Source organism: Vidua macroura, chromosome Z, assembly GCF_024509145.1.
Source record: "Vidua macroura isolate BioBank_ID:100142 chromosome Z, ASM2450914v1, whole genome shotgun sequence".
In the NCBI taxonomy this organism is placed as follows: domain Eukaryota; kingdom Metazoa; phylum Chordata; class Aves; order Passeriformes; family Viduidae; genus Vidua; species Vidua macroura.
Genome location: NC_071611.1, coordinates 33,317,758 through 33,343,145, shown reverse-complemented (window position 1 = coordinate 33,343,145; position 25,388 = coordinate 33,317,758). Strand labels below are relative to the sequence as shown.

At 38.1% G+C, this 25,388-nt stretch overlaps 2 protein-coding genes across 5 annotated transcripts in view; one reads left to right on the top strand and one right to left on the bottom strand.

The window, feature by feature from the left end:
• The window catches only part of MTREX (Mtr4 exosome RNA helicase), a 43,266-nt gene extending 29,875 nt beyond the window's left edge, over positions 1 to 13,391 (top strand). For both annotated transcript variants that reach the window (XM_054003953.1, XM_054003954.1), the window contains exons 19-27: positions 3,215 to 3,343; positions 4,326 to 4,436; positions 4,737 to 4,925; positions 6,022 to 6,185; positions 7,525 to 7,630; positions 8,826 to 8,882; positions 9,296 to 9,458; positions 12,728 to 12,832; positions 13,149 to 13,391. In XM_054003953.1, the coding sequence (XP_053859928.1) occupies positions 3,215 to 3,343; positions 4,326 to 4,436; positions 4,737 to 4,925; positions 6,022 to 6,185; positions 7,525 to 7,630; positions 8,826 to 8,882; positions 9,296 to 9,458; positions 12,728 to 12,832; positions 13,149 to 13,201 (1,077 nt within the window). In that variant the 3' untranslated portion in view covers positions 13,202 to 13,391. The remainder of the gene's footprint in view (positions 1 to 3,214; positions 3,344 to 4,325; positions 4,437 to 4,736; positions 4,926 to 6,021; positions 6,186 to 7,524; positions 7,631 to 8,825; positions 8,883 to 9,295; positions 9,459 to 12,727; positions 12,833 to 13,148) is intronic.
• The window catches only part of PLPP1 (phospholipid phosphatase 1), a 64,586-nt gene continuing 52,463 nt past the window's right edge, over positions 13,266 to 25,388 (bottom strand). For all 3 annotated transcript variants that reach the window (XM_054003969.1, XM_054003968.1, XM_054003970.1), the window contains 2 exons: positions 15,805 to 15,981; positions 13,266 to 13,717 (listed from right to left, as the gene is read on the bottom strand). In XM_054003969.1, the coding sequence (XP_053859944.1) occupies positions 13,592 to 13,717; positions 15,805 to 15,981 (303 nt within the window). In that variant the 3' untranslated portion in view covers positions 13,266 to 13,591. The remainder of the gene's footprint in view (positions 13,718 to 15,804; positions 15,982 to 25,388) is intronic.

Genomic DNA, 25,388 nt, shown 5'->3' with positions numbered 1-25,388 from the left:
TTCATACAGAACTTATTAAAAGAGATTTTGTTTTGTTTTCCATCTTCCTTCTGTAAGTCACCTTTCTTTTTTCAAGTTGAAAAAAGAAAGGTGACTGCTTACTGCTCTTCCTTAAATCTTTGGTTGTAGATTGGTTTTCTCATAGTGACACGCAAGTAATAAACCAGATTGTCCCCTAGTCCCAGCTCTCTCTGTAAAATTGCCATCTTCTGTGTCACTTGGAGGCATTTCTTCTATCTGTGTCATATTCTATTCATATATATATTTGCCTTCCCTATCTGGCCTGTCTCACTATTTTATAAACCTTTGGGCTTGAATATTAGCTTTGAAATTATGGTCTGTTTTGCCAGAGATGGATGTGGTTCCAGCAGCACTTTTTTTGTTAAATTGTTCTAGTAGCTGGGTTGAATTTTTCCTTCTGAGTGTGTGGAAAGAATGACAATAGGTGCTGGAAATTAAGGAACAAACCTAAAGCTATGTAACTTTTAAAGTCAGTATGAAAAGACTAGTTTCTATGAGCAGAGGCAAAACAAATTACTTGAAGAAGTCATTGTTTACCCATTTTATTGTCTATTCAATGCATTTTTGTCCTGAGACACAGATGTCATTCCCCAGTACTGTTTAAATTATACAAGTATACTTATTTAGTACTGGAAAGATACTACTTATGCTGGATCTTCAAACCTTCATCCACTTCTAAGCGGAACAGTTCTTTGGGTTTACTTTTAGGAATTATGTTGAATTCAGACTATATTACTAGTTCAGTTGCAAACTTTTCTTGGCTATGTCATAGTTTCTAAATCCTTTTTCTAATGAGAAATCTATGCAATTAATAATGAATTTTAGGTTATAGTATGTATTTCACATATACTCCTTATTCTTTGCATTGTGAAAGCAAATGTATGAGTCATGTAAATTATGTTTATTATTAATTATGTGTAGATGCTTTTCCACCATAATTAAACAAATCAGTGTTCCATGAAACTGTCAATGCAAATAGCACTTTACTGTTGCTCAGAATAGAATTTATCTGAAGCAGGGATGCTTGCTATATATTTTACATTATAGTAGGCAGCAAAATTACTGTGTCCTTTGGAATTCATAAAAAATCCAAAAATTTTTGAGAGAGAAATTTTATTTCCACTGTATTGTGCCAGCAGTAAACTATCTATACTGTTGTGCTGTTGATAGTCAGTATTATTTGATCCCTGATTGTAGACATGAAATTTTTGTCTCTTAAAAATTATTGATACCAAAATTTGAGATGATGCAATTCCATCTTCTCTGTTTAGGTTATTATAACACTTATATATTTATAATGTTTACTATGTAAGCATCTCTTTTAGTGCTGTGTCATGGTCATTGAATTTTCAGTAAGTTTGATATTACTAATCTGGGACTCTGAACTTGTTATTTGTTCTATCATTCTTGGTTCCTGGGTACGATCGTCTTTCTTATTTTGGTTTGTTTCCAGACACTTGAAGTAAGAGATGTTTCAGGGCAAATCTAAAATCCTAAGAATTCAACTAATTCTGCAGTACTCTGTCCAAAAGGGCTTAATTTTGTCCTTGAAGCATGTGAATTGATGCACCATGAATTAAAGAATCATTTGGTATGACAGAGAAGTGGCTAACAAGTGTTTTAAGGATTCTAGTCTCCTTTTATTCTTGCATATAGAAACATGTCTGTTGCTGTTCTAGGGTGTAGTGGTTTTTAGGACCTGTCTGTTGTAGGAAACCCATGGAACACTTTAAAAAAGCGGTTAGATTGAGTCACGTTTAGTCAGCATTTTCGAAAAGCTCTTGGTGTATGTAAACTTAAAGAGAGTATATTAGCAGCAGATGTTAATGGTTTTTATATTCCTGCTTTATTACTAAGTTTATAGTACAATCACAGGTAGAAATATTTTTCCTCTCATAATTTTCTAGACATCTCCAATTCTAGCATTTTCTGTAGCACACTTGTGCAGCTATGAATTTAGGCTCTACTTCATTCAAGTCAGCATTGTGCCTTCCCTGGCTTTGGCTGGATACTGATCTGGTACATGTGGGTATTTTAAAATTCTAATTCAGAGAGTGGCAGTGAGTGCTTTCTGCAAATGTAAGATATAATTCACAGGAACAGTTTCTTCCTCAGCAAGTAATTGGCATTTCTTGAAGAAATAATTTAGCTTGTACGACAGGATAAACTTGTTTTTCTTTTTAGTTTATGATGGCACTTTGTTATAGCACTTCTGAGAATCTCTTAAAAAGGCTAGTTGGCATGCAGTGAAATAAAATAATATGTTGTAGATTTGTAATGAAAAATATTGCCCAGTAAAAATAAACTGAGTTAAGATGGGATTTTGAAAATCATGTTTTCTTTTTCTCTTGTATTTGGAATCAGAAATCTTACACATGGTATTTTAAAACACGATGTCTGCCTTTTGTGTTAGGCCTATAACTTAGTTCTGTTCAAAGTCCTAAAAGTATTTGTTTGTGGTAGGAGTGTATTTGAGCAGCCCTAGTGCATATTCATCCAAATACCTATTGCCAGTGTTTTTTAAAGTGGTGTGTAAAAAAGGTTATGGCCTTGTAAACAGTAGTCTTTAATCACCACACCTACATGTTTGTGTTTTTTAAATGAATGCCAGATGTTATGGGTGCAGTTTGGGTTGTGTAAAGATGCAGCCTGCAAGATGCAGCTTTCTGTTTGCCTCAGATACAAGTTGGTTTTGTTTAAAAGATTTTTCTGTGGTCTTTGTTGTGCATGAAAACTTGAACCTGCAAACCTGCAAATGAAAGAGATCCCCTAAATTTTGTTTTTGTTTTTGTTTTTGTTTTTCTTCAAATGCGAAGTTCAGTACTGCTAGCGTGATGCAAATATGAATTACCGTTTTAAAACATATTGGCTTCCTTCTAATGAGTTACATGTAGAAGAAAATGCAGATGCAGCTGAAGCTTCAAGCAGACTTCAGGCTACTCTGGCAAGGGAGGATGGGGGAGGGTAATTTTTTCAAATGTATTTTTTTGTGGGAGGGATCTTCCAATCAGTTCACCAGAGTGTGGATTTTCAGAATGTACTGCAACACTGAGCAGTGTTGCACTCTCTCTGTGAGACACGTAGCTCATTTCTACCTTTAATATTGGAGAAATCATGTGGTTTTTTTCATTCATTCCTGCTTGTATTTTAAAATAACTGCTACAGACCTGCTCTTTTTCTGCACCCTCAACAGCCAAATTCCAGTGAATTGGACCCATTGTATGTAGTTGAAGTGCTCCTGCACTGCAGCAAAGACAGTTTGAAAAATTCTGCTACTGAGTCTGCGAAACCAGCCAGACCTGATGAGAGAGGAGAGATGCAGGTTTGTCACATGTGTTTATTCTCAGTAGTTCCTTATAAACTTTCCCAAATCTTGATTTCCAAACCATTTGCAAACTCTGGTAAAAGAGGGACTGATGCATTTAAGGAAGAGAAAGAATCTGTACACCTAACTCTGCCTTCTTAATAAATTAAAGTAATACGTTTTTAGTAGTCCTGTTTGACAGATGCTTTTTTTTAGCAGTATCTTGCCTCTGGGAACAGAATTCCTTTTTTACTTATGAAAATTATTAAGGCTGGAAAAGATTTTCAAGATCATTTAGTCCAATCTTTGAACACCAGCTTTTCACTTACATCATAGCACAAAGTGCCACATCCAGTTGTTTCTTCAACCCTTCCAGGGATTGTGACTCCACCACCTCTCTGGCCAGCTTTGCAAAACTCACTCATTCTAAAATTAAATTGAATTTTTTTTTTAGTAAAAATATTTGCATTATTTAAAATTTTAAATTTGAAACCCTGTATCAAGACAAACAGTTACAATTTTCAGATCAAAGGCAGTGTAATTTGTCTGCAGATTTGTTCTCAGAAACTCCATTTAAAACCTTGAAGTTAAATGCAGTAGTGATTCATCATGGTGTCATGATGGTTTTCATACTTAGGAAGATGTAATTTCTGTCTTGATGTTCTATGCTGGTAGCATTCTTAGTTAAGTATATGACAATAATTTGTCTGATTTGGATCAGAAGAGGTATTCCAGCAGGTAAGACTCAAGGTAATAGAAAAGCTGTTGTTTTGTCTTTCTCCAGATGTAACTGTATTTAGAATTTTCCCATTTGGACAGTTACTTTTCTTCTTTATGAATACTTTAGGTCATTAGCAGCATTTTCCTGCTTTCTGATATTCCTTTACCCACTGCTATGTCCTTGAGCTCTAAGTTTTCCTTTTCCCTTGAAAAAGTTTTGCTATGGACTGTTAATAAGAGGTATGTTTTTATTTATGAGTTACTACACTCTCTTTGATAGGTTGTTCCTATTTTGGTGCATCTTGTCTCAGCTATCAGCAGTGTCCGACTCTACATACCAAAAGACCTGAGGCCTATTGATAACAGGCAAAGTGTGTTAAAATCTGTACAAGTAAGTTCCACTAGGCTGTGTAAGTACTCTGCTCTGCTAAGTGAGGTACTCTTAAACCCAAGGAAACTTGTTCTAAAGAAATCTGTGTAAAGTTTCTGTCACATCTTCAGCCTTATTCTTTAAAGGGTTTGGAAGCCACAATGTCTATCAGTTGTTTCTCCTTGTCAAGTAATTTTAAACTGATTTTGAAAACTACTGAAACATCACATAACTTACATTACAGCCTCCTGTGTCTCTATAGTTATGCCAGCTTATTTTACTGTTACTTATCTTTAAAAAAATCTTTTTTCATCATTTTAGGAAGTACAGAAACGGTTTCCTGATGGAGTGCCCTTACTAGACCCTATTGATGACATGGGCATCAAAGACCAAGGGTTGAAAAAAGTAATCCAAAAAATAGAGGCATTTGAGCATAGGATGTATTCACATCCTCTTCACAATGATCCAAACTTGGAAACAATATACAAACTTTGTGAAAAAAAAGCACAGGTAAAGATACAAACCATATTATTTTGTGTTTAGCTGTGGGGAGGGCGGGGTGGGGGGAGGTTGTCTTTTACTTGCTGTTCTTTTTATTTGCAAAGCCCAAATCAACTCTTTTAAAATTACTGAATCTCACTAACAAAATGGCTGAGTTGGTAGTATGCCCTTCCTTGGTACAGATGCAAAGGATGTATGAAAAGAAAATTTCAGAGTAAATTTTCAGGAATTAGAAGGTTACAGTGGTCTTTTTCACTGACTAGACATAGCACAGTGCAGTGTAGGAAAAGTCTTCATAGATAGTTTTAATTGATAATTTTTAATATATTTGTACAAACCTAAGTTGAATTGATGGGGCTTATTAGCTTGAGGAGCGTACCAGAGAAATCATTGTGCTGCTGCTTCCTGAGCTGACTCTTAGCCTGGAAGCAATGCAGTTACTTATTTTGTACAGAGTTGTACCCTCTTAGACTGAAATCGGTTGTGCATAAAACCAGTTCTCATGTTTCTCTGCTGCTTGAGAAAGCAGGTTCTCCAGGAGCCACTTCACAGAAGTGAGGTGGTTCTGGTATGAGCAGCACAGAGTTACATGAGGTAAGACCTGATGGACCGAGCAGCTTTTTGCGAGGATGTCTGCTGTAAGGATGTAGATGGTGACTGTGATGAACTGCAAGCCACTGGAGAAGTTCTAATAGCAGAAAATAATGCCTTTGGCTTACATTTCATTGAATTTCATTTCATTGAAATTCATTTCATTGAATTGGTTAGCTGAGACTTAGTATAGGTCTCAGAAGATGATTGCTCATTTCTCAACAGAGAATTGTCTCTTTAGTGTGGGCTGGTTTGGTTTTTTTCCCACTGTGGGTAAATAGTTTCACTTCCCAGGCTTACCAGAGTTTTCAGTAGGTAAATGGAGCTGATTTTTTTACTATTATTACTATTATTAAATTTGTTTTAAACCTTCCTCTTAGAATACTTAGGTAAGTCAACTAGTCAAGTAGTATGTTCATATACCATTGTTCTGAGGCCTTTATGTAAATTAAACAATCTATTAAACATCTATTAAACAAGCAAGGTGTAATTACTGTCCTTCTGCCTCCCCCAGATTGCTATGGATATTAAAGTGGCAAAGCGAGAATTGAAGAAAGCCAGAACTGTCCTGCAAATGGATGAGCTCAAATGCCGCAAGCGTGTTTTGAGAAGACTGGGGTTTGCCACGTCGTCAGATGTTATTGAGATGAAAGGACGGGTTGCTTGTGAAATCAGCAGGTAATTGGTTTCTGTGCAAACTGTTCATTGTTGTGTATATACACTTTATTGTCCTTGCTAAAATTAGTACATTATGTTTATTTTTTAAAGTTTTGAGACCATTAGAAAAAGGGTTCTTTAGAGACTGTTCTGTGTAATAAAGGTAATACACTGATTCAAGCAGTGTAAGTAAAGTAGCAACTTAAGGACAAAATACAATAGATTTTAAATGTAGACATGAAAATGCCAAAATGATAGCTATTTTTGTGCCTTGCTTAGGTAATAGCATGTGTTTTCATTTAATGTTGTATATTGTATGAGGGGAAGGTCTTCATTTCTATGTTTGACATTGAACCAGGACTGCTGGTACAGTCACTTCCAAATGAGTGTAGCAGTGATTGTCAGCAGTTACCAAGTCACTGACAGGTTTACTGTAGAGCAAAATTGCTTCTATAGGAATCTGTGAACTGATGCATTTTAATGTAATACATTTATCAGGTACATATATATTGAAAAAGGTGAAAAAAATCACGAACTAGATTTTAATATCTTACAGTGTAACTCAGATTTTGATAGGATTTTATATTTTTAAAAGTCACAGTGACGGCTGTACTCCTTGTCTTACAGGTAAGTTTGAAAGCTGCTACCGATATCTGTTTGATAACTAATTGCCTTGCTAAATAAGCAAGTGGGGAAGCTGAATCTGAGTTTTATCTACTTTCTGACTGTCTGGAACTGTTTGAGTTATACATCTCTTAAAAAAAAAAATCATATATTGTTTTTCCCCCATCCTATGCATTTTTTAATTAACTCTAAAAATAGAGGTGTTTTATCCAAATAAATATGGATTTTGTATCTGCATCGTGCAGTTACTTTTATAATTCATGATTAAATCTTTATTCTTCAAGTAAGTTGAAACAAGTTTGTTCCTTTCTTCAGTATTTTGGAAATATCCAGTTGAATCTTCTCTAAGCAGCAACAGTACTAGTTTTAGTCCTTTTCGTAAGTTACCTTACTACCTGGTTCTTTCTGATCTCTTGATATTCTGTCTGATAGAAACTGACTAAACTATTCATACTAATTCATATGATCTGTCAGGAGAGTTTATTGTAGTCCAGTAAGTGCTTTTGGTTTCATTAAAATACCGTTGCAGTCTCTTATTAATTAGCATTCTCCTTAAAAAGCTAATATATTTGTGTGTGTGTGTGTGTGTGTGTGTGTGTGTGTATTTGGTGTCCCATACAATTAAGATGCTGGTTTTTTAACCCATATCCAGTTGCTTCACAAAACAGATTAATAGTTCATTTAAAAATTACATATCAGTAAGTCTTTCCTCTAAGCTTCATTCTCTTTATTTTAGTGCTGATGAACTACTCCTGACGGAAATGATGTTCAATGGTCTCTTCAATGATTTGTCTGCAGAACAGGCAACTGCACTACTTAGCTGTTTCGTGTTTCAAGAGAATGTGAGTTACTTCTTCAATTCAAGACATTCCTATCTTCTAACAATATTGTTTTTAATTCAGTTGCAGAAATTGGTCATAACAGTATGAGCCATTGGACATTTCTGATTACTTCCTAAGGTGTTTGACATGAACTCCCATTGAACTTAGTAAAAACATCTCAGCTTCAATGCTAAAGTCTCCTTCCTCATGAGGGACACTCCAAAGGTTGTGTTAAATTGCAGTCTTCCTCTTGCAATGAAGCAGTATCAAGAGATTCTCAGCATATGTGCTGCTATTAATACACACACATACGTCCATATAATTGAAAATGTAGAATGATTATCTCAAGAAGATACTCAACGATACACTACACTCTGGGGTGAGCATATATTTAATCCTCAATGTCTGTGTTGTTACATGGTTAGTATCCTTGAGCATTGATGGAAATGGCAGTACCACATGGAATTAATACCAGAAAGGCTGTTAAAAACAGATCATATGTTTTTAAAGGCAAAAACATGGGCATTTAATACCAGATGTTATTGTTTTCCCACCTGCAAACTGTATACAAGATTAGTATTGACCCAGAAAATTAGTAAAAATAAACTTCCATATGAAATATTTTTGCAAGTAGGTAGCAAAATGTATCACTCAGGTTGATTCTAAATATGGAAAAAAACACTAGCAGCAGATGCTAATGCATTCCATTTGTTAGAAGAAGGGAAACCAAGGTAAGCCATTGTTAATTAGAATATTGGGATTCACTCAACAATAGTATTTGAGTCTAAACAGCTAGGGCATAAAGATGTTCCTGTATTTTGAAAAGCCATATTTTTGTATATTGCCACTGATGCTTAAGTTATTAAAAACATTTTGTATTCTTAAAGAAAAATTTGTAACTGTTGAAGTAGTTAATGGCAGTTCATTTGTCAGTTCAAAACTATGATACAGCTAAATAGAGGGAATTTTGGAAGTATCTAGAAAGCAGGTGCTGCTTTTCATAATGTTGGTATACTATACAGAAAGATTTCGTTTTCTTATCTAGCTTGAGGAACAAACATTTGGGGAATTCAGTAATTGTAGTGTTTGGCAACACGTTTGAGAATTTATTGGAATAAAGTAGGGTATCACACATTGAACTTCTGGTTTTGCATTTAATTTGGTATAGAGCAAATGTGTGGGAGCACTTGAGATTGTTTAACGTCTTCTTTTTCAGTCCAGTGAAATGCCAAAACTGACTGAGCAGCTGGCAGGACCACTTCGGCAAATGCAGGTAATTAGAAATCTGTCTGAGCTAAGGGTTAATGTTAACATGAGCAAAGCTCATGAGTAATGTATAATAAGTGCACTGTAAAGACCTAATTTTGGATCATCAGTGAATTCAGCTGGCACTGCGTGTGATTTTGCAATGTGTAATTAATAATACATTATATGGTTTGCAAGAAATCTTTATGCTAATTTAGGACATGCCTCTAAAAGTTTTATAAGCTTGCTTGCTACACTGTAGATTCTTAGTGTAGGCAGACTTCATATAAACAGTGGTTTACTTTCTGATTCTGAGTAATTTAACACTAAAAAGAAAACTGCATCCTTTGATGCAGTATCTAATAATGTGCATGTCTTTTGGTCAGTTAAATTCTTACTCTGGTTAAGTATATTATAAATATAAAATATTTTATTTTAAAGGAGTGTGCAAAAAGAATCGCCAAGGTGTCAGCAGAAGCAAAACTGGAAATTGATGAAGAAAATTACTTGAATTCTTTCAGACCCAACCTAATGGATGTTGTGTATACATGGGCAAATGGAGCTAACTTTGCTCACATCTGCAAAATGACAGATGTCTTTGAAGGTAGGCTAATCAGTTGTTCTTTAGAAGGTATGAGTTGGTGATTCTACAACAGGGTATGGTAATACTGATGAATAACCTTATCGTAAACTCAGATGTATTCAAGCATCTGTGTGGCCAAAATCAAGTGGGGGAAAATTTGTTTACTATATATTTTAATTTATACTTACACACTGTTGATGATTTAGAATCTAAGATTTTTTTAAAGGGATATCTCTGTATTCTAAAAACTTTCTATAAAACTCATAAATTCTCTAAGCATTACAACAAAAGATAATGCTTACTTTTTCTAGTTAAAGGGAAAAAAACATGTTCCAAATGCTTGTCATCAGGAAGTACAGCTCTTGCATTTGTCCTCATTATAGTGAAGTTTTTTATTTATTTCGTATAACCAGTTCTTCCTGCTGACTTAATGATGACAGAAGTGAGAAGTGGTAACCAAGTCTCTCTTTTGAATAGTTTTGCACAGCAGTGCAATGGAAATAGTTGCAAAGCCTAGATATAACATGTCAGGTGGATTAATTTGGTTCCTAAAACTGGAGTACTAGAAACTGCCCCTTGAGGAAGAATACTTTGTTTTCAAAGTATGATGATTTACAGCCCCTGTATTTTGTAAAAACAAACCATCCAAAGGGTTGTCAAGTAAGAATGGTCAACACTAAAGGCCAAACCAGAATGAAAAACCAGCCTGTTGGAAGTTTTGAAGAGTAGGATGGATGCACCACTCTTAGAAATCTTCCTTTTTGAAGTTGTTACTGTCACTGCTGCCTCTCTCAGATGCTGTCTTCTTCTTTGCAAAGAAGATTTCTTTGCAGATTCCCATAACAAGGGAATTCATGCACGTAATTTGTGCATGTAATCCAATGCATATACCTAGGAACTTTCTAAAGAAAGTTGCTTTTGAGCCACACAAATCCTGGCAGTCTGCTTCTGCAGTCAGCAGATTCCTCCTATTTCAATGAGTATCTGAGCCTTCCATTTGCTATGGAGGCACCCTGAGTATGAGGAACATTAAAGCACCTAGCTTATGTTTTACATTGACACTTTAATGTTCAGAATACACTGACTGGGCAGTGACATTTTCCATTTACCATATTTGTACTAAGACAGTTGGCTTTGTTCTACTCAATAGTGCCAGCTTCCTCAAAATTAGATCTTAGTGGCCTGTTTTGAGGTCATCTCTTGTAACAGGGGTCAATATGATTCTTCCCTTAACTTTCAGTAGGCTGGTTTTCTGTGCTTTATCCAAAAGGAAATACTTCAGGCATCCATTGTTGGTTATGTGTACCTTAACTGGATTGTGGTGTTCCTAAATCCCACAGTAGTTTACCTTGGTTATCCAAGTAACTGTAGTGATTTCAAAGAAAATCAGAATACAAAATAAGCCTGGGTGTTCCAAGTGTGTTTGCCACAAAGTGGAGTAGCACTGATTTGCTAATGAAAATACCTTGTCTTTAAGCTGAAATGTGTGTTGGGAAGAAATAAAAAAAAAAAAAACTAATGTTTTTTAAAACCATTAGGAAAGAGTGCTAAACTGAGTTAAGTATCCTATCTGTTAACTGCAGACCAACTCCTGCTCCGTGGAAGTATAAACAATAATAATTCATTTTAAAATTGCAGTTTTCTTTTTCTGGCACAAAAATATGTCAGCAACAAGCCCAGCTACGCTGCCTGTAAATGAGTACTCCCTGGAATGGTTGTCGGGGTCGGCCTTGTAAGTGGAGACAAGCAAGATCTTTGACAGCTGAGCCAGGGCCTGCCACAGTGCAGCACAGCTGTGTTTAGGGCAGCTGCTCTCAGGTCACTTGTGCTGGTGCGTGCTCTGTGCTCAGTAGGCTGTGGGTGGGTTTTTCCATCTCGTGTCATTGCAACAGGTTTTACAAACTGCTGCTCTTACACAAACTGTTCTCAGTGTAGAAACTGACATAGCCTAGTGAGGCCCTATGAATGCTTTTTAGAAGCATTACTTTATCATGTCTCACTTTCCCAAGAGCTTTGAATAATGTTCTTTTCATATTGATTTTTTCCCCCCAGATATTATGCCTTAAGGGGGTAATAGAAAGGTTGTAGAGACCAAACCCCCTCCAGTGAGCAGAGGCATCTTCCTCTAAATTTGGTACCTCAGAGCCCCATCCAACCTGACCTTGAATGTTTCCATGTATTGAAAGGTCACAATAAGGTCTCCCTGGAGCCTTCTCTTCTCTAGGCTGAACAACCCCAACTCTCTCAGCCTGTCCTCAAAGGAGACCTGTCCCATCTCTGATCATCTTGGTGGCCCTCCTCTGGACTCGCTCCAACAGGTTGATGTCCTTCCTGTGCTGGGGACCCTAGAGCTGGATGCAGCACTGCAGGTGGGGTCTCATGAGAGCAGAGGCGCAGAATCATCTCTCTTGCCCTGCTGGCCACACTGCTTTGGATATAATTGACTTTCTGGGCTGCAGGTGCACATTGATGGGTCATATAGAGCCTGTCATCCAGCAGCACCCTGCAAATCCCTCTCAGCAGGGCAGTTCTCAAGCCCTTCATCCCATATTTACCCAATAACAGTTATTTTGCCTACAGTAATTTTGACTGATGGAGATGCTGCTGGAGGAAATAACCAAACAGGATACGGTTTGCTTGTGGCCAGAGGAGCAGAAGCATTTAGCATTGTTTTGTGAAATTTGTAGCAGTGACTTGGGCTAAGCTGTGAGGAAAGTTCAAAGAGGAGATAAATGCATAGTAAATCACAAGTGGGTGTTAGGTTGCAGTGTAGGAGCTGTGGCAAGATGCTCATGTACATTATTGTAACCAAGCAATGGTGTGGTAGAGTGGTCCATGGACTCTTGAATAGCTCAGGAGTAGTAATATAGATCACTTACTGTTTTACTGCTGTTGCCAACAAATGAACTAAGGCTTATAAAAAACAATCCCAAAGTAAACCTGCGGTAGGTTCTTGAAACAGCTATGTTGTGAATCTCCTAATGCTTCATGGTTTTCGAGGAAGTCTTAACAAGTACTTGAAATAAAAAAATCGGCTAGGAATTACTCAACAGCCCAGAAAGGAGTGTGATTAGGTATTAGTTAGAGACTCTAAAGACAGTAGAAAGGACAAGCATTTGGAAACAGCTTCAAGGAAATGCCTCACAGAGAAACTTACTGTGCAAACAGAAACTAAGTTTAAGACATTTGGCTCCTAGATAAATTGAATAGGGTTGTAGAAGGAACTATTTGAATAATTCAGGACCAGTTACATGATGTGGCACAAAGTTGTCCCTTGCTCTTTCATACAGGTAGCATAATTCGTTGCATGAGGCATCTAGAAGAACTGCTTCGGCAGATGTGTCAGGCCGCAAAAGCCATTGGGAACACAGAACTGGAAAATAAGTTTGCAGAGGGTATGTATTTCACTTTCACAGTACACTAAGCAATTTTAGAAGAAAAAGTGATGGGGGAAGGGGCTGCACAGGTAGTGAGGACTGAAGGTGAATAGTTTTATAATGTGAACTTCTCATGTTTACATCATAGTAAACAGCACTGTTGCTGTTATCTTTCCAGATAACATCTTTATTACAAAGTTCAACTTAAAGGGTGGCTAAAAATGGATGTACAATGACTTCCATTTAATAACCTGTAACATGCTTATAACTGTACTTTAAATAGTGGTTGTGTCAGTTAAGACTCTTATATATTAATATTTTTCCTTCCTAATAGGGATTACAAAAATCAAGAGAGATATTGTGTTTGCTGCAAGCCTTTACCTGTAACAGCAGATGTCTTCCAGAAACTATATTGACATGATGGAACAAATTCATCAGTGTCTCATGTGGCTTCCATATCAAGTAATTCCTTTTAATGGTGTTTACTTAAACCACAGTTGATTCAACAGGGCATGTACAAACAGCAGTGTATGTAATATAACTTGTTACAGTTTTCAATAAAAATTTACAGTTGTAATAGCTTTTTTTTAAGCAAGAGCTTGAACCAACAGAAATTTAAAGTTTAGGTGTACAATAACTGTGGTAGATGTTACTATATACAGGTTAAGTGACCATCCAAGAGCAGCAGCAGTCCCTTAAAGGCAATTACTTAAATTACAAAGTTAGACTTCTGAAATTGTTTTCTTTCAGAGCAATATAGGTAACGTGGGTCATTCTTCATGGTTGATGATTGCTGCCAAAGTGATTTCCATTTGTTGGAGTCTCATGTAGGGTTGTATGGGAATCTTCTTTTGGTTGAAATGTACATCCTCTGACTTTGAAGAAGTCTGACACATACACAACCTAAGTGAAAAAATTAGTGTTATGTTAATCAGTGTTAAATTATTCCAGCACTCACAAGTCTTTGAAACAAGGGCTCTGCAGCAGGCAAATCCTGTTATCAGAACTAATAAAAAGCTTAATCAGTTTAGAAGATTAGAAAATGGCAGGGACGTCTTGTACAAAATCCAGATGTCTGTTCTTTCAATAGCTTTTTCACCTTGTCATTGACCATTTAGCCACTGATGGTTTAAGCCAAATTTAAGGCTTGTGCTAACTGACTGCCTTACCAGGCACTGCTTCATTACAACAGTCTTAGTTTGAACAGCTCTAAATAAAGGAGCAAAATGTGCTTTTTCAGAGCCCACAATGCAAGTTTAGTTTTTTTTTTTCCCTATAGTTTAGTTAGAACAGAACAGGAGAGGTGATGCTTTAGCTGGACCCAGCAGCTGTAAAGCCAGCTCTACCTATGTAGTCCTTTCCTGCAGTCCTTTAAAAATACCACCTCACTTCTTCACAGGTAGGAGGCATCTCCTTCACTACAAGACAGGTGGTTGATCCAATTCTGCAGCTTGCTGTCTTCCACAGCTCATTTCACCAAGTCCCATAGCAGATATGCTGGGCACAGTGCTGCATGGAGTGCAATAAGTGAGAGCCTCACATGATCCCTTCCCTTCCTGTATTGTGTCTTCCCCTTCCACTGCAACCCTGAGAACTATGGAACACTGTCCATGGCAGAAGAAACAATCTCCCACCACACTGGCAGCTGGCTGATGATCCAGCACACTGCTTTAGCCACAGACCAGGGGAGTTTCAGCTTCCACTTAATGTCAGATTCCCTCAGTTCAATTTAGTGATCTATTTGCAGTTGCTAAGCCGCTATGCCCTAACCTCAGCTTGCTGTTTTTAGAGAGGAACTCATCGGTTATTTCAGACAGGAGTCTGAGGGGGTGGCTGGTGCTAGTGTGTATTTTTAAAAATAATTTCCTGACCTTTCAACTCCACTCGCTGTAATGCTACTTTCTACTCTTTCTTGTATTACCAAGCACCTTCTGAATCATCCAACATCCTTGACTAAACTTGTTTTCCTAATAAAAGTATCTTCACCTCTTCGATCTCTGGTGTTTCTTACTCTCTGTACTCTGTTTCTTAGGAAAAAAAGATTGGACAAAGATGAGGGGTAGGATTATGCCAACGTGTAGCCATTTAGTAACAGCTAATGCAGCCTGTATGATTTCCCAGAGCTGCTCCAAGATTAGATTATTGATTGCAACTAGTAGACAGCTTTGTCTTGAACCCTTCTGACCTGAGAAAACTGACAAAGCATTTATTGTGGAGGTGGGTCTTCACAGCCAAGCCTCAGTTCTTGGTAACCAAATCCTTCAGTATGACCTTGGTTCGCTCCCATTGCTCCAGAAACCCTAATCTATCTATGGATTAATTAGCCATGGCACTCTGGTGACACCCAATACAATTGTTGTCACTAAGTCAACTGGGCCTGCTGTGACAAGTTTAGGCAAGTGTCTGTTTCCTGGGAAACAGACTCATACTCATCAGTACAGCTAAGCTTCACAGGTTCCTTGTTGCGAACACATTTTTAGTACTAGGAATGCACACAAGAAATGGTGAAGGGTTTTGAGTTTCCTGTCAGACTGCAAATACACACTGTGTTAGGTGGCAGGCATTTCGGTGCTCTCCTTATTCTTCAATGCCTTTTCCCCCGTTTACTTTATAAAACATAATTGTATTATGTTCTCTGCTATTGTACTTGAGATTTCAAATTTGGCTAGAAGCAAAAAGCATGATTTATATAGAGAGGCATATCTGGATTGCAGTTACCATTTCCATCTTAGCTATTTGAAAAGCTATTGAGCAGAGACAATTTCATGTTGTCCAATGGCTAAAACTACCACTTATCCATTGGGCCAAAGCCTGCCTCACTCCCCAAAGTACTATTGCTACACCCAGTTCAAGGAGCTGTTTCCCTGTTTCAGCAATTTCTGAAGCGTTAGAAATACAGGTTTGCTTTCCTGTGAACAGAGCCTGCTGTTCTAAGGTGCTGTTCATAAAAGCAGCATTCACACACACCCACGCCCTTAGGAATTACTTACAATGAGCACAGCTACCACTGCGCCCTGCGTAAGTCCTGTTAAAACATCACTCCAGTGATGCTTGTAGTCAGAAACACGTGAGAGACCCACATAGATAGATGCAGCAATAAGACCAAACTGTATAGTAGGACGTACAAGTCTTGCCCAGTCTCCTTTCATTCTTGCCTGAAGATAAAGCTGAAAGAAAAAGAAAAAAATGTTAAAAATACAGAAAGCATAGATGCAGTAAAATTGTGTTGGGTCTTTTCAAAGAGTTGATTGAAATTTTATTGAAATAATATTCACAGCTCTTCTAGGTGCTATAGGTATACTCTTAAGGCTGCTAAGGCAGGGTTTGATAGTTTTGGACATCAATTTATCTATAGCACCATCATATTGTTCCATTTGTACCAATATGACAAATTAGTATTTTCAGGATAAAGGTCCTGGTAATAGTAGAGCTACTTAAGGCTTAAAAAGAATCCAGTGGAAATCAAACTAGTATTTTACTCCAACATGAACTACAGGTAAGCCTTATACAACATAGTTTACATTTACTCTACATAGAGCTGACAAGTTTTTTAACTTCATTCTCCATTCTCCTTTAGTATGATCAGCTTTTACCATAGCATTGCAGCTGTAGATAAGTATCAGAACTAACTTGATGTAACGAAAGCATTTCTCAGTTGTCACTGGTATACTTCACTGAGCTGTGTTCCTCACCCTTTTCAGCTGCATATTAAATATCCTCCAGAGTGGTAGCATGGTTAAAGTTCCCATGTGAGTTCCCCTTAGCTCTGCTTTTGTTGTGCATATCTATGTTTTTGATGTATTATCTTCATTTTGCCATATTTATTACTTTCCCATCTAATCTAATCCAAGACCCTGCCTTTGTTTCTTCTCTGGTCTGTCTAGGATCTGGCTGTCTGCATCTGTCTAGCTCTCTAGTTTCTCTAAATACATTCTGTAAACATAACCAAATTTATTCTGAAATTTAATCCTATCACCAAAGAAAGCACCATAGTTACTGTATTCACTGAGAAAACAGTACATTTGGAAGTTAAATTTAACATTTCAAGTACATCTTCTCAGAGACACCTAGAAACTTCAGGGCAAAGACAAAATCTTAGCTGACAGTCTTGAGAAATGTAGAAACCAACCAAACTCCTGGTAAAGCCACTGCTGACTTCAAAAGCCATGGCTAACTTTGAGAAACAGTACATTCACAATATAAATACAGGCACAGAGAAGACACTGTAGATGCAGAGGTGATACTTTCCAAAGTTAAACATTTGGGGAATGTTTCTCTTAGTAACTTACATCATAATTTTGGCATGCTGACATTCTCAGCTATAAATGAAGCATCAAAAACATCAACCCCATCCATAAACAGTTTTCTTTAATAGCAAGGTCAGGGTAGAATCAAACTCTAAAGAAGCTACACCTAAGCCTAAACTGAAAAATAATTTTCCCCTTCAAATTGATGGGCACTGCATATTTCTCTGGGCTTCAAACTTACCACTAGGGAAAATACCATTTAACCACTTCAAAAATTACCTGTCACACAAAGTTCTTTTAACAAAAGGTGTTTTAATGGACTTACAGTGGTAGTGTTTCTGGATTTACCAACAGTAGACCAGAACACTACAAAGTGCCTAATGGAGCAGAGGAAGGTGCAAGGAATGCTGATAGCCTGAAGAGTTGGCTGATTATTTAATACTGGCTGTTGTTTGCTCTTTCCCTGTTCCTACTAAGTTTTCCTGAAGGCAGTTAAAATACCTTGCTGCAATGAAGTTTTTTTTCCATATAAACACTTTTGGAAGTTGGCAAAGGGTGTATAGCCATAGTAGGAAAAAAAAAAAAAAAAAAGGATTATGCAACCCTTTTGCAGATATGTGAGAAAACAGGTTTACTTATGACCACAAGAAGAAAATGGGGCAAGGCATGCAAATGCCAGTTTGGAAGGATGCCAGCTCAGTGCACTGAATGATCAATAAAGCAGTCTTTGCCCTTATGCAGCATGTATTCAAATTCTTTCTGCTTGACAAAGTATCAGACAAGAAATTTGGATTTGACATTGTCCTAGGGTGATGTTATGATGCTCGTATCCCCAGTAATGTGTTCTGTTTATGCTGGATACTATAGTCTGTGTCTTCAAGAAGGGCTCTGAGAGCAAAGGCAGGGAGAAGAAGCAGGGAGTTTGTTATCAGCCTGCACTCATTCCTCCACACTCGGCCCTGGGACTGTGTTTTCTGGGCACAGACAGAGCCCTCCTTTGCTTTTAGTTAGTTTGGCTAGCTGAGGCAGTGGAGTTTTCCCTGGACTGTTTTTCCCTTTTCTTGGAACTGTTCGAACCTGCTCCCGAGCTCACACTTGGTGGCCTAAGGGGGCCTACTCTGGGCAGCAGCCTTTCCAGTGCCAGAGTGCCCAATAACAGAGCGACCACCTACAGGAGAGACATTCTGAATTTGTCATCTCTTCAGAGCAGCAAATGAGTTTTGTCATCTGGTATTGTTCATTTTTGTGCTGGGGAGTGCTTTGCCTGTTAAATAAACAGGGTTTTTGCACTTCCCTTTGAGGAAATTTTTCCCTGGGGGGAGGAGCTTTCTGGGGGGCCCCTTTTGGAGGTTTTCTCCCAAATTTGCTCTAAATCAGGACAGATATCTATGTGAAAGCTTGATTTCTGTAAAGGAGAGTAATCTCCTATCACAGAGAAGATCTGGAGCTGTTCTATCAGCTGCAGAGCACAAGCACTTAGCTATAGACTTTACAAATTATAGGTGATTCTTCACACCATCAGCGCCTCTATCTGTACAGGAAGTGGCCGAAGGCCTTTTTGCACCTTCTACTAACAAATATATTTACAGTGTTCTAAAACTAGGTGTGAGAAGGGTGAGAAATGATACCAGAGATAAGTGTTAGGCTGACTAATCACTTCTGTAAAGTTTTATTTCAGAAATAGCAGCTGGTTACAATTGGGTTTGGGTTTCTGGGTTTGTTTTTTTTGTTTGGTTGGTTTTTGTTTGTTTTTTTTTTTTTTTTTTTTTGTTTTTTTTTTTTGTTTTTTTTTTTTGTTAAGTTGAAAGTAATTGCTTATTAACCAGCTGCTGCAATAGCAAATGCCATGTTATTTTTAAGCAGGTAACTTCAAACTGATGCTGCTTTTAATAGGCTCAGAGTTGTACTACCCTGCCACTCTTCTTCCCACTACTGTGACTTGCTCTTAGAAAGACAGCAGCAACATGTCTGCCTGCAACAGGCCATCAGGTCCATGCAGGAAAATACAGCAGCCAAGGAGAGGAGGAGCTTTTGCTGATAATTCATTAAATGTAAATCAAGGTTAATACTGGAAGTATTCCCAACTTTCCTTTATATAGTATTAGCCCTTATGTAGCATTAAATGCACAATATGAAGATGTCCTAGCCCCACGCTGCATTAACTCTTGCTTCTATTTTGACCCTGTTGACTAACATGGCTTCATGCTATTTATAGAACCTCCTCCTTTATGGCATACCTGAGGTTCCTTTACTCCTCCTTGAAGTCATAGGATGGCCTTAGAGAAAGAAACCAGAAGCAAATCCCTGTCTCCCCACCCAAGCCTCTTTTCTAGAAAGGAGTGTGTAAGTAAACTTGTGATCTATAAAACCACAGGAACTTTAGGAAATCTCTTCTGGTTAATACTACTGAAATGCCTCCTACCAGCCATTTCACATATTGCTGAGAACAAATTTGTGAGCCTATGAACACAGTAGGAGCATCCCAAGTGCTGTGGTAGAGACACGCTCCTGTCAGTATTTTGACCATGCCAGCTTCCTTCCACACTGTTCTGAGCATTCTGATCCTTCAGCAGTTGTCATTTAGCTATGCTCTATGGCTCTCCACTCCCCCATCCTGCTGCTTCTTGTGTTTGCATCATTCATGCCTTTTGAAGTGCAAAGAGATTTCACAAGACTTCTTTTTATTGGGATTAAATAATCAGGTTTTTTCCCCTACTAGTTTATGCCATAATGAAAATATGTCCTCTATGCCACACACATCCTGAACACAAATTTCTTTTTAATCTATGGTCTAGTACTTCATTTCTAAAAATACATACAAGCAATGAACAGAAACTCACAGCTACTTTGTGGCTTCTTGCAAGAAGCCACAGACATGAATGGAAGGGTCTCTGCAACTGGAGAATTATTTGCTGCTCCACATTTCTAGCACGGCTTTTGAGCATTCGCTCTTTCACAAGAGCAGTATTAATTTACATAAATGCATGCCTACCTAATTTGGAAGTACAGTGACTTGTGTTTCCTAGATGGACTTCTGGAGGTGCAATCATGTGGCTTCACAAGGAAACTTCCTAACAGCTAATACTTCTCCACTTTAAGGGCACAAAATTCTTTTAAATCTACCAAAACCTACTCAGTTCACCAACCAAGATCATATTTCAGATATTTAGTTTCAATACCTAAAACTCCTTGGTTATTTTTCATTCAATACCTTCTCTTATTTTTTCCAAAATCCAATTATACAGAAATTTTGCACTGCAAAATGACTTTGCCTATTAAAAGTATGGGAAATCCTCCTGCACTTGTTCAAAAATCAAAGTCAAAAGGAAAAAATCTGGAGAGGGGAGGGATTGTGGTGGTGTTCCCCCACCAAGTAATAGTACTACTTGTACCAAGTAGTTTGATTGATTTGTTCTGATACTTTTCAAAAATAGATTTTCTCCTGATACCAAAAGGCCCCAGTAACTGCATTTCCTACAGGGGTCCTGTCCTAAAGAACCGAAGGCACAACCTTCCTTTTAGAGATACACTTATTTTCACTCTTATTTCTGTCTCTGCAACCCTAACGGACTCACAGCATCATTAACTTAAGAGCGGAACAGTGAGAAAACAGTTTCCAAGAGACAAAATTCCCCTGTGAGACACAGAGAAATGAGAACACTTCTCAGTTTCTCCAAGTAAGACTCTGGAGACAAAACAGAGGTGCAGAAAGTCAGTTATCTTGAAATAAATCTCTACTTTGAGAGACCTTAGTAGTTGATACAAGTTTGAGAAGCAAGCAAGTAAATGGCATTTACTTTATTTAGCTTAGCATTTACTATTAGTCATGTGTGTCTTTGGTTTATAGTATCTGCCTGAGCAGCACAGAAGAGCCCCATGGCATTACTGTTCTAGGAGGCACAGAATACTGCTGTGGTTACAGTTAGTATTTGGATCCATTATTGGCTACCGTTAGGAAAACTCATACTTCAAAGCAAGTCTGCTGACCCAAAAAGTCCCAAAAGCCACAAACCATAGGGATTCTTCCCAAACCAAGAAGCTCTGATTTAGGAATGCTTAAGCACATTCGAGTCCATGTACACAAGTATGTGGTTTGCTTTGGGATTTCAGAGGTGGAAGGAGTAGATATGGAGCTACTGTGGATAGGTGGTTTCGTTAATGAGGCAGGGGTGGAAGGAAGTGAAAGCACAGGAGGCACCAGTGTTTTGAAGTCTTCATATTAGTTATGCAAAGGCTGTTCTTCTGAAAAGAAGGGGCAAAGCTTTTCAGGAGGCCTGGAATTAGGCATTAACAGCTGAGAATCCAGGCACATTTGTAAAATAAGAAAATTTCATTTCTACAGATATCCCAAGGACATCCTTACAAGAGACAATACCCCCTCGTCTAAGACTGTGAAGTCTTCCATTAGGAAGCTGGGCAGATGCATGGAGTGCCAAAGTAACTATTCACTCTCCAACTCCATCAGTAAATACACACTGTCACCTTTCTTTGAGGAGAGGACAGTGCAGTAGTCACTACTACACACATGCAGCAGACACAGTTTGCATCTGAGCATCTTTGATAAAAGCCCATATTAAAATATGATACTCCAAGAGAATGGACAAGCTGAGACATTCAGGCTAGATTCTTGCATAATGTTATAAAGCAACTGAAACTAAACACTTAGACAGATACACAGTGATAAGTGATACAGGTAAGTGATCTACCATCCCTGTTCTAGTCCTGTTAAGCAATCCAGACACCTCTTCCCTCCTCAGACTAGGCAACAGCAGAGAGAAAGGCTCCCTTCAGAGATTTTCAAAGCTTTCTCCTACATCTATAAATGTCTGCAGAATAGCTCTTCCCTTTCTGCTTCTTATGGGAAACTTGAGAAATGCCTTCATATAAAAGCTAGTTTGTATAAATGCTGTTACTCAAATAGCTTTGTGTAAGAGTGATTCATCATATTTCAGTTAGTACAAACTCTGGAATTCAAGGAAATATAAGAAATCCAGTAAACAGTTTAAAAATTGCAGTTCTGAGCACAAAAGAGCCACAATATATGCGTCATATACAATCTTACATTTATGCAAATATTACGTGGAAGTGCAGCAGCTTATTTTGTACCTGGAAGCACTGCATCTATGAATAAACACAGAGCTATAGGCATCAGCCAACAAGACACTGCCTGCAAACCAGAAATATAGATAATGTATCTCCCATGTACTTTTAAACACAGCAGGCTCACATCCAAACAGAAAACTGTATTATAAAAGGAATACAGAACCATAGAAGAATTCATGAGTCACTCATGAGCTGGGCTTCTCCAAAAGCAAAAAAAAAAAAAAAAAAAATTAAAGGAATAAAAAAAAAGGCAACTTAGACTTTGATGCCTGTCAACACATTTTGCATTTTTAATGAGATCACCTCCTTTTCATAAATACATATTTATGATCCCAGGTAAATCTGCATTATTATATGTCCTTTAGTTTTATTTTGATTGGGCAGAAAATAAAAAAGAAAGAAGCAATAGTTCAGAATTAGTTCTTCCCCTTCCAGTGAGGGAAAAAGATACAGGTCTGCAGTGCCTTCAGTGTGCGGGTATACCTGAGGTGCTGTTCAAAGGGACGGTATATCCCAATTACTCTGACCGTATCTATCTTCCCTGTGTCAGCTCTGATGTTTGAACAGCCCTACAGGGAACTGATCTATGGGAGAACTAAACTGGGGGGGAAATGGCTGAACTAGGGAGAAAAGGCAGAGTTATGTACCAGTTGGCTCTTTAAGATAGCTGCATCCTGTTGTCAAAGGCAATTGATGTGCAAAAGCTGCCTCCTAAGCAATGGGCATAAAGTCCTGTTACTAGTAACAGCTCAGCTTTCAATTCAATATCAACACTATAATCAATCTGTTCTAAACAAATACTACTTGTCCAGTGGGCAATGGGGTTTTAGGTTTTAATCCTCCAGCTTCAATTTGGCTGTACATTGCCAAAATAATTTCACATCGATATAATTTTTACCTTAGAGCATGATAAACAGTAACACTTTATTCTGTTGAAAATTGGAATACAACACTTACCTCTTTTCTGATAGAAAAAAAACCCTTGAAGTTAGTATTTTAACATTTACTATAAGAACTAAAGCACTGCAATGTATTGCTTTCAGCTCAGTCCTAAAGGAACCAGTTCACAATATTGGCATTATTACTACTGGCCCTAACTTCCAAGCAAACCACACAGAAATCAGGGTTTTTTGTTTGCTTACCATAAAAAGTCTAAATAACAATATTAAAAGAATACTAGGAACACATACAGGTAGATGCATAAGTGCTTCCATACTTGAGCCTTGCACCATGACCAGTTACCCTTTATTTTTTCATCTGCTGAAAGTAAGGTACTTGATACTACGCACAGCTACAGCCAAACAAAGCATTTCAGTAACACACGTCTTTTCATTAGTTTTAGAAGACTAGTCCTCAATTTTTATGTGGACAGGAACACAATAAAACCAGTTCTGTAGCTCTAGTCTAAAGCATTTGCAAAAGTGAAGAAATAGGTCCTGTGCAAACAGACATACCTAAAATACTATTTTAAAGACTATTTTGAGTACTGTTTCACTCAATCTCCCATCCCAACATAAAAAATTAAAATCAGAGTTTGAGAGCAGAGGTTGACTGGCACATTTGGGAGCATGAGTACCAAAAGCAGCCTAAAGCCTATTTTCACTTGTGTTTATCCTATGATCTCTCTGCAATAAAGGCCGTCAGTCCCAGCACAAACACCAGTCGCCTTCCTGATCTCATCTGTATTTCCATGTGACCTTGGATATATACAATGTTCCCAACAACTTGTAGGAGAGCCACTCAAGTTACATCGTGCAAGATTCATCACCCCTTTTTGTCCCAAGTCTAAGCAGTACAAACACGTTGCCATCCCCAGAATAGCAGTGCCTCTTGGCTAGGTTTGTGCAGCCCTATTCTTCATCCTGGGATAGGTGCCGACCGGGAAGTGCCCAGGCCAGCTACAGCCAAAACTGATTCTGTTACAGAAACATAATCTTCAGGGCCACACCCATTTCTGCCAACTGTTCTCACTGTTGATGGCATCATGCATTTAGCATTGTAACTTAAAATATTTTTTTTAACATACTTGTTGGGGAAGATGAAATAGGAAAGCCTTATAAATATGATTGCCTGGCAAAGACTTAGAAAATGCAGATATTGAGATGAGAACAAGATTTGAGATACCAAACCTTAATTACTGAACAACTAGAAAACAATAGTATAGCCAGATTGAAAGCAATCCCCCCCTTTCTGATTAAACAATGCCCTTTACCTATCAGTAGGTCCAAAGGTCAAATGGAATGTTCTGTCCCACCCCCCAATGTGTGGTTCATCCCACACCTGTAACCCTCCCCTGAAGTATCAGGTATCTGTAACCCCATTGGCCCAAGTCCTGTCCCAGCCCACCTTGAAGCCCCCTAATGAGGTGTGCCCGGGGGACCAGACGCTCTCTTGGAACTTCCTCCTGGGACCCTCACCTGGAACCCTCTCTCCCTCTCTCTCCCTGGGCCTGCCACGAGTTGCGGCTAGCAACTCCATGCAAGGCCCTTCACCCTTTATAATAAACTACATCTTCTAAGATCTGACTTCAGAGATCTCTCGTCTCTATCCATCCGAACTGTCCTGGAGTCCAGCACTCTCTACAATACTTACCTTGAAAAGTCAAAGCAAAAACTGCCTGCAGCATCTCCCCCTTTAGGGCCAAGATGCTAGTCTGATCACATGGACACTGGTAGAAGAGGTGTTCCACTACACTTGCTCCCTCATTGTCCAAATCAGGATAAAATAGTTTTGGTACAGGAGAGACCATGCCAGCTGTTTAATTAAGAAAAAAAATGAGCCGCATGGGGAGAGGACAACACAGATAATTTGGGATCCATCATCTGTTATTAGGTCACTGGATTACCACATACTGTTGCAGTCAAACTCCCTCTAGCTTGCACACAAAGCTGCTGTTGGCAGAAGCTCTTATCCTGGAGATAACAGCTCTGCTTGGATCCAAACTAACCCATCTAGCTCTGCCAAATGAGTTTTAAAATACATTCTCCACCATAGCTTTTTAGACTGACAATCTGCAAGCAGGTTTTTTTCTGGGGTTTCATTCATTCTATGTTAGGAAATACAAGAAACTGTAACTTTAATCTGGAAGTGGGCTAAAAACCCAAGCTTTAAATTTGTCTACCTAGACTCAACAGCTTTTTTACAGGTGCAATGACCTCTGTGCTGTGAGAGCAACAAGTGATATATACTGCTGCTTATTTAAACAGATGGATAATATAAACTAT